This window comes from Nomascus leucogenys, chromosome 12 (assembly GCF_006542625.1).
Source record: "Nomascus leucogenys isolate Asia chromosome 12, Asia_NLE_v1, whole genome shotgun sequence".
Taxonomy (NCBI): domain Eukaryota; kingdom Metazoa; phylum Chordata; class Mammalia; order Primates; family Hylobatidae; genus Nomascus; species Nomascus leucogenys.
The window spans coordinates 22,862,214-22,871,984 of NC_044392.1; the positions used below are offsets into that span (position 1 = coordinate 22,862,214).

At 34.7% G+C, this 9,771-nt stretch overlaps 1 protein-coding gene across 2 annotated transcripts in view; it reads right to left on the reverse strand.

The window, feature by feature from the left end:
- Positions 1-9,771, reverse strand: part of RALGPS2 (Ral GEF with PH domain and SH3 binding motif 2) — a 203,225-nt gene that overhangs the window by 45,785 nt on the left and 147,669 nt on the right. For both annotated transcript variants that reach the window (XM_030823929.1, XM_030823930.1), the window contains 2 exons: positions 3,660-3,797; positions 2,318-2,408 (listed from right to left, as the gene is read on the reverse strand). In XM_030823929.1, the coding sequence (XP_030679789.1) occupies positions 2,318-2,408; positions 3,660-3,797 (229 nt within the window). The remainder of the gene's footprint in view (positions 1-2,317; positions 2,409-3,659; positions 3,798-9,771) is intronic.

Below are 9,771 nucleotides of genomic sequence, written 5' to 3' on the forward strand. Positions count from 1 at the left end.
CTCACTCACCTGTTAAGATTCAGCCTCAGATGATGCTGTCTCCTGAAGCTGTTCATATTTCCTTTCTTTTTAGTTTTCCTAGGTAAAGCTGGGTTAGGTCCCCCCTTATCTATGTTTCCACAGCATCCTTGGCATATCTTTATTATGGTTCTGTTTGAAATGTTTTATAATCATCTGTTTTGTGGATGTATTTGACATTAGACTGAGCTTCTTGAGGACAAGAACAGTATCTTATTTTTATAATCCCAGCAACTAGCACAGTAACTGGCCTATAACAAAACCTTAGTAAATATCTGTCAATGTAATGGAAGGGCTGCTCTGGTTCTAGCTCCTCATGAAAACAAAAATCAGTATAATAGCATTAGCTTTCCTACAAAAATGAAGGCACTATATGCTATGTCTGTTTACAGAATGTCAGAACTACTTCATGGCTTCCCTGGCTAAGTCTACCCTTTTAGCAAAGTAAAAACTAGCTTTAATAAATACTGTATTATAATTTTACAGTAGTCACAAAAAATTTGCCATCCTCTATAAACTGTGCAAAATTTTCTTAGATTACATTTCAATCTAATAAACTTTAAATTCTTTTAAATTCAGTAAGTTTCTTGAGCCAGATAAATATCTAATAGCTACTTACTCACATTTTGAATTTTAAGATATCTGTTCTACACCTCACTGGACAAAAAAGTATTTATTAGGCAGGAGTTCTATGTCAGTAATTAGAGAGAAGGGAAAAAGTGGTAAGTATAAGACACAGACCATCAAACTTGAAAAACAACCTAGGGCAACAGATTTGTGAAACAACTCCAGCCTTAAAAAGCTTCTTCACTGACTTCATACATTTTCAAGTAAGTAACCATGTAGAAACTTTTTGTAGAATGAAAATTGGTACAGAAATACAGTGTTGGTATTATGGTGTGAGACAGAAGATGGCAATAAAGGCGTTTTCAAACATTAGTAAAATTTTAGATGCATTTAGAAAAATTATTCCTAGATGTTTTCCAGAATTTCTATAGCCATTTACTGGGACTACTTCTGTTCTACAAAATTTTTTTAAAAACTGTCAAAATCTGGAAAAAGGAAGTTAATAATCATTACCAAAGGAAGATAAAAAATATTTCTATGTAATGCACTAACATTGAAAAATAATCTAGTCTTTCACTTCGATAAATTTTTGAAACATGACCTTTTATTGGAAAAAATATTTGTGAAAGTGCAAAATTCAATTTGAAAGCTTGCGAACAACTGGGATAATAAAGCTAAGTAAACTTTTTTAAAAAAGTAACAAATGAAGCTAAAAGAGTGAAGCTTCAAGAGAAATAAGCTCTTTATCCTCCCACCTTAAAAAAAAAAAAAACCACAGCAGTTACGATGTAAACTATATCAATGAAAGATGAAAGTGTTAATAATTTAAAAATTTCCTCTCCCATCTTTGGGAAATACTGTGGATATAAGGAGATAAAAATAGATATCGGCTATTTTAAAAGTGATTTCAAACAATCTTTTTTTTTTAGACGGAGTTTTCTCTTTTTGCCCAGGCTGGAGTGCAATGGGGCACTCTCAGCTCACTGCAACCTCTGCCTCCTGTGTTCAAGTGATTCTCCTGCCTCAGCCTCCCAAGCAGCTGGGATTACAGGCATGCACCATACCCGGCTAATTCTGTATTTTTAGTACAGACAGTGTTTCACTATATTGGTCAGGCTGGTCTTGAACTCCTGACCTCAAGTGATCCACCCGCCTCGGCCTCCCAAAGTGCTGGGGTTACAGGCGTGAGCCACTGTGCCCGGCCTCAAAAATCTTTAATAATGAACTTGCTATAATACAGGGAAAAGGATAAGTGTGCTACATTGGAGAAAGGTCTCTTCTCCTGAGACAAGATGGACCAATAGTCTCTCAATCCGCAAAAACAATGAAAAACAAACAACGATGTGTCAATAATTAGCATTAAAGAAGAGTAATTTTTCTATTTTAAAAACGGTTTCATTAATTTTTCTGTCTATTAAAAGACAAATTCTGTAAAGATTCACTGATTGAATATGCGGGAAAGGAAGAAATTTAAATTAGAACTATCAAACGTTAGCTTTCTACAAACAGAGAGATAAAATATTAAAAAGAACAGATGAGGTATTTGTATATTGGCTCAATCATAACAAGTGATTAAGAAGTAATACATGTTAGTACCTTTATTGCTGTAAACCTACCACTGGATTAGTCCTTTGTATGATACCATGTAGGATTTAGATGTTTAAATACATAGGGAGAGAAAGGTGGAGGACAGGACAAAGTTATACAAACCACTTTTGAAGATGCAACCTACTTGTAATTATCGTCTTCCACAAATTTTTGTAGTTCTTCTATATACTGAACAGAGTTCAGATATTTTTGGACATGAGGCAACATGGGAATATCTAGACAAAAGGTGATAAATAATTATCTGATAAAGTACATCTTAACCAGAACTTTAAAAATTAAGCTGAAAATAACTTCAAGGTAAATTAAGGCCACATGGCAGCAAAATTTAAATTAACTCTAGAAGGACATTACTGAGATAAACTTTAATGTGAAACTGAAGGTAATTTAGAAAATTACAGTTGTATATTGTTTGTATAGATTGTCGTATTTTTTAATAGCTCCAATTATGAAGTCCCATATATTTGAGAAATTTCACAGAAAAAGATCAGGAACTATTCTAAACTAAACAGAAGACGTGAAGGCAGTTACTTTTCTTTTAAAAAAACCTGGTTCCCATTTATAAATGTGGTTTATCTCCTCCCCTTATAAGTAAGTTTCAAGCAAGATTAATTTAACATCACAACTTGATGCTATGTTTAAAATATTGAGAAAAGGACAAAATAAGGAATTATTTGATTTAACTTTCAGTAAGATTCTATCTCCACACTGATACTTTTAGGAAGTTTTTGAGGTTTTCTAAAAAGTATAGATGCATGAAGTAAAAGTTAGCTTTAAGATAAATTCACTTGAAGTAATCATATATTGTAAAACTCAGTTTTTTAACCCATAAAAATTATGTACTAACAGCCTAACTTTATTCCCTATCAAACTGGAAGTATTAAAACATTAAAAATAAAAAAGCCTTTTCTCATCATTTAGGCTTATGTAGCTGTTTCTATATTTGTCATTCCATAAAATACATGTTGGACAAAAATTGGTTATTTACTTGATAGTCTGACTCAAGAAAGTTGGTCAATTGTCACAAGGCTCAAGGGTCTCAGCTATACTTCCCTAATTGAAAACTGTAAGAACGATTTACATAACAGATCAGGGAGATCAAATGAGATAATAGAAAATGACTAGAAAATGACTTTGTAAACTATAAAGGGCCAAATAGCTGTGAGGTAGTAATATTAAATACTTAGTGCCCTTGTGCTGTGAGGAAGTTGCTGCAAAATAGCAGAAAAGCAAAATATAAAAATAAAAATTTTAAATATTAAATACTTAAAATTCCTTAAAAGCAAGATCTTAAACAGGATGCTACATAGTAAATGGCAAAATAAAACAAGCATTATTTTCTTTTACATTAGAATGGAAATAAGAAATTGATGTCCCCTGCTGTGTGAAAAGTGATCATCAGTGTGTGTAAATAAATCACTGGAACTACAGCAATGTTAATGGCTTGGCATTATCCCCCAGAAACTTACCATATTCACAAGACTGTTGTAAATCAGAAATTATTCGTAGGATATTATTCATTAAATTTGATCTTTGCTCATTTTCTAGAATGCTGCCAGTTGATGGGTATGCTGAATCGATGTATGTTAAATCTGACAAATAGATACCTGAAACAAAATTAGATAAATGAATGTTTTCTTAGCTGCAGGTTGGGAGACTATGACAAAGAAAAGGGGGGAAAGGGTTGTTTATAGATATATTCCACTGCACGCCACATTTAAAATATATTGCTATTAATACACTGAAGCCTGGGTAACATATGGTTACTGAGGCCTAGCTTTCCATACAGTTAGGGTCAGACATATACCAATTTTTTGTAATAATATGCTATTTTGTAAATGTCTTCTTGTGATTTCATTTTCAAGTATAGTTTGAGGCTAGAGTTAGAAACTCCAGCACATATGGGAATTAATGGAAAGGAGCTGAGTTCTTCAATTGGCTCTGCCTCTGACTAGTTTCATAATGGAGAGTTATTTTAAACTCAGAACCTCAGATTTAAAACCTATGCAAGTATCCATTTTCCAAGGTGTGTTACAACTTGAAGATATTAATTTAGCCAGCAGCCCAGCCACTGCCTGACATAGGGAAATTATTTAATATTTGTTTTTACTCTCTTGCCTTGAGTTGATAGCTATCATTTGAGTCTTAACTACTTTGAAAATTATCTCAATCTGGTAGAAATGTTTTACATTTTAAAGATCAACAAATGAATTTCTGAAATGGTTCATGTGACTACAAATTGAAGTTAACTATTTCTTACCCTCCATGCTTTTTGTATCAACAAAAATAACACATCCTCTAAAATTTGGTTGTACTAGTCCTTAACATGAAAGGTTACTTATTTAAGATTATTTCTGGAGAGTTCACAATGCACATGTGAAATGTATTAGACAACCATAGCTGGAGAGAAAAGAAAAACATGCTTTCCTACTTTTACCCTATTACTTTATGTTCATGAACTCTCAGGGTAAATGCAACCAAAATGACATACCCACTGCCTTCTAAATAAACCCTGTTTTTACTCAGCTTTTTCTTATACCTTAAATGTTTTCTGGACTAATCTCTGCCTATCCAAATCTTATATTTTGCTTATCTAATTCGGTGTCAATATTCTCTAGTTTTCTCACAGATTCCAAGAAAGGAATTCAGACACTGTCTAGTCTAATCCTCTCCTTTTATAGATGAAGAACCTGAAATACACAGATAGTAAAGGGACCCGTCTAATGCCATGCAACCTGTTAGTGACAGAGCTGGATCTCAGATGTTTCACTTATGGCCCAATTTTTTAAAAAATTACTTATATTCTGTTAAAAAATCATACATGATCTGTGCTTACTATTCACTTAATGACTTTTATGACTTCAAAATCTCATTACTTAGGTTTTTTTTTTTTACATTTATATCTTATCTATTCAAGACTGCAAACTCATTTAAGGCACTTGCTCTATCTTGCACTCCAAGAGAAAGAAAATCTTGTGCAGTGTTTTGACAATAGGTGCTTAACATAAAAGGTTGGCATGGCAATCTTTTTACTCATCCTAGTATCATTCATTTTCCAGTCAGTAAATCTTTACAGTATTCTTTAAGCCACCTATCATACTTTTTTTTTCTTTAGATAACCTCAACTTTATTTCCCTATGACTCCAAATGAATCTGAGGTTCCAAATGAAGCTGAGATTCTTCCCACTTTCCCCAATCTTGGAGGAAGAATCATCCGTCTCTTCTTCCGAAATCTCAACTGTAATTTTGAATGCAATCGTTGCTGCCTCCTTCCAGACAACTACTGTTGCCTCTAATATCATTCACCCCTACTGGCTCCTTCCCCAGAGCCAATATACGTATTTTTTTTAAACCATTTTTTTTTTTTCCAAGACAGAGTCTTGCTCTGTCACAGGCTGGAATGCAGTGGTGCCATCTTGGCTCACTGCAACCTCCGCCTCCTGGGTTCAGGTGATTCTTGTGCCTCGGCCACCAGAATAGCTGAGATGACAGGCATGCGCAACCACGCCTGGCTAGTTCTTGCATTTTTAATAGAGATGGGGTTTCACCACGTTGGCCAGGCTGGTCTCAAACTCCTGGTCTCAAGTGATCCACCCGCCTCAGCCTCCTAAAGTGCTAGGATTACAGGCATGAGCCACTGCACCCAGCCCAATATACATGTTTAAATCTCCCCTACTTATAAAACAAAATCTAAGCAACTCTTCCTTAAAATCTGATCCCACTCCTCAAGATAACACCCTTGTCCTCCCTTCAACAAACACCTTGGAAGAGAAACATAGAATAGTACACTTATTTTATTCTTCATTCTAATATAATATTTGATACACGTGTCAGGAAAATTGTGAAAAACTTTGAGATGGAAAAAAAGATTACTGGGCATCCTGTCTCCAGTGCACCCATTTGGTCCTTCTGAGTTATTTTACAACTCTGCACAGCTGCTGAAAGCTGGTAATACAAATTATTGTCCACAAACATGCCAAAGAATTATGTCCAGTGGGATCTAATGAGTGTTGACCAATTTTGCAACTATTTGTAAAGTTACTTCAGCATTCCTGATTGCATATGTGTGTTACTTTGAATTCTCCCTTGACACATTTTTGATTCCCTTATAAATTTAATAATTTAAATGAAAATTCTGACACATATTCATTTCATATTTGTGTGAGAATCGTGATTTCACAAAAATTATTGCCGGGAATGGTGGCTCACGCCTGTAATCTCAGCACTTCGGGAGGCTGAGGCGGGCAGACTGCTTAGGAGTTTTGAGACCAGTCTGGGCAACACGGTGAGATCCCGGCCCTAAGAAAAAATTATCAACATATGTGACACTTGTTGTTATCAAACAATATAATAAACACTTGTGAAAGACCAGTCAATTTATGACTACAACATCCCTAAGGAGAGCTAAAAGATTCCTCAAGGAAATGGCACGGGGATGTTGGCGTATGTACATCAATAACAGCAATAAAAGACAAAAAAAAGTAGCACAGAAAAGCTTAAACAAGAGTTCCATAAGAATTCTGTGCAAAAAAAGTCATTCCTTGCTGAGGGGATCAGAGAAAGCTTCAAGGAAGAAGTGGGATTTGAGCAGGGTACTAATGTGCCAGTTCTTGCCATTCTTGCATCTTATTAAACTCTGATGACAACTCACCCGTAGTCACTTGCTATACTGTGCTGTCCAATATGATAACCACTTGCCACATGTGACTACTGTTTCGTGGGTCTATTCTGAATTGAGATGTATTTGAATATAAAACAGACAAGATTTTGAAGAGTTAACATGAAAAATTAACGTAAAATATCTATTAACTTTTTTATTGGTTACATGTTAATATTTTAATATGTTGGGGTAAACTACTTTAAAAAAGAACTATGACATCATCAATACTGTTGCATCTATCTGTATGTTCCTTCTCTACTTCATCTCCTTGCTTCCTGTCCAGAAGTAACCATTACCTTGAACTTTAAGATCATTCCCTTATTTTTTCCCCCAGACATTTGTCTGTATTCCTACTTTTGCCTATTTTTGAGCTTTAAAAATCATATTTTAATGTATGTGTGGATTAAATAATAGTATTTGTAATGTTAGAAAAGTGTCTAGTATGGGAGGCTGAGGCAGGAGAATGGCGAGAACCCGGCAGGCAGAGCTTATAGTGAGCCAAGATCGTACCACTGCACTCCAGCTTGGGTGACAGAGCAAGACTCTGTCTCAAAAAAAAAAAAGAAAAGCGTCTAGTACATACTAAGTGATTTATAAGCATTTATTAAATAAAATTTAAAACTATGGTCTTCTGTGGTTGCTTTGTCTATTTTGTTTCTAAGACTTGTCCACGCTGTTAAATGCTGCTGTAATTCCTTATAGAGAACAAGCTAATGTGTGACGATTGTAACTCATCCATTTTATTTGATAGACTTTTGAGTTACTCCCATCTCACCCCCAACCACGTTGCTACAGACATTCTTATACTCCCAGTACACATGTACAAAATTTCTTCAGGATATATAAACATGCCTAGGAGCAAAACTGCCAAGTGCTAAAGTATATTAATATTCAACTTTACAAGATGGTGTCACATTATTTTTCAAAGCTTTATCAATTCACACTCCCACTCATGGTATATAAACTTCTGTTGATCCACATTTGTGCTAACAACTGGTATTATCCATCTCAATTTTGCCAGTCTTCTGAGTATAAAATGGTATCTCTCCGTGTCTTAATTTTTATTTCCTTGATTAGTAATAAGGTTAAACATATATATTTCTATGTAATAAATGTTTCTGTCCATTTTTTCTTTTGGGTTGTCTTTTTCTTATGGATTTCTAATTTCTTAATGTATTGTGGACATTAATTTGTCAGTTAAATTTTATCTAGTCACCCTTCAACACACTAAATAATCTGAAATCTGTATGTATCACTTATTTTGGCAATGGCATTAATAACTTTCTCATTCTAAGTCTTAAAACATCTCTCTTGGTCTCCCCTCCCTATGTAATTTCTCTGCAGTATTGTAACCATTCTTGTCTAGTTCCCAGGTTTTCTCTACCTTGAACTTTCCTATCTTCCCCGTAAGCCCCCACCATTCTTCTTTTTCCTTATGTTTCTTGGAAGCTGGTTTCCTGGAAATTGGTATCATGGTCTGTCATTAATCTTCCTTTACATTCTACATGTACTTTCTCTAGTATCTTAGTTCCATAGCTTTAGCTACTACCTAATTGCTGGTGACTTTCAAATCTCTATATAACTGAGCTCCTGACTTTCATTTTCAATTTAACATATCTAACCATAATTTGTCCCTAAATACCTGTCATTCCAATTTCCTACCCTGGCTAGTGATATTACCAAGTGCTCAAGTTAGAAAGCTCCAAACTGCTGAGATTTAAAAGCTCAGAAAGAATTTACTATCTCTTATTTTTCCCAGATTTAAGCCATTAGTGACTACAACATAATTACTGAATGCTCAAGAAACGATACATAATACAAATCATCGAGGCCAGAAGCTGGCAGCACATCTGTCCCAATGTTTTTTAAAATCAGGAAGTATTACAGGAAAAATCTAAATGGCTCTTTTTTCCTGAATAATGGGAAGATCTGGCAACACTGTCTCATAATCCTTCATGGCCACAAGTACAGCTGAGAAGATGCAGGCAGATCCCTTTAAATTAACCAAAAGGATGCCAACTTGCCATAAACTTCATTTCCCTCCAGTATCTTACTACTGATTTACTTCACTGATTTATATTACCTGCTCCATCTTCTTGTGAGCATTTGCCTTTCTAGGCCCTTGTGTTTGCAACCTCTGGTATACCTATATATGGCATAGGAATTCAAAGAAACGATTCTGTGAAAGAGGTAGAAAATAAGCTCAGACTTTAAATAAAGGATGTGGATCAACAGTGTGGCCTAACAGAAAAAGAGACACAGCACAAGCTATAGCAATAAGGAAGGGAAAGCACAGGTATGTACAGAAAGCCCAAAAGTTTAATCTAGAAGCAGCTTACAGCAACTAGGTAATCAATGACAGACAGTGTGGCATAATGCTTTGGCATTAGATTCAAATCCCAGTTCCACTACTTAGTACTTAAGTGCTAAGCTAAGTTACTTAAGCCTAAGTTTGTGTTTCTTCAGCTATTGAGTTACTTAATATTTCTTCAATTAATGAAATACAATAGTATAGTTGTACTCAACACTTATTAATTTCTTCTAGCACCCTATTTTCATAGCAGAAGAACCTTGCCAAAGGCGGGTAAAGTGATTTGTCTAAGTTCACATAGCTAGCGGAGAGTCAGAGCTTCCTTGTTTTTTACTCAGTTCAGGGTTATGTTTGTTTTTAAACCACACCACATCAATTAATAACAAGAATGACCTTTCACAGAGAAGAGAGGTCATTTTGTAGAATAGGAGGATATGACATTATGTAACACCAGAATGTAATATTTAAAAGTATTAAGCATCTGAAAGAATTTCACTTATGTTTGGTAATTATATATAAGGGCTGTTTTATCTTAAGACACATTACACAGTAAGACATAACATACTACAACATCAAGTTTCTTGTAAGTTTAAAACCTTCATTAGCAACT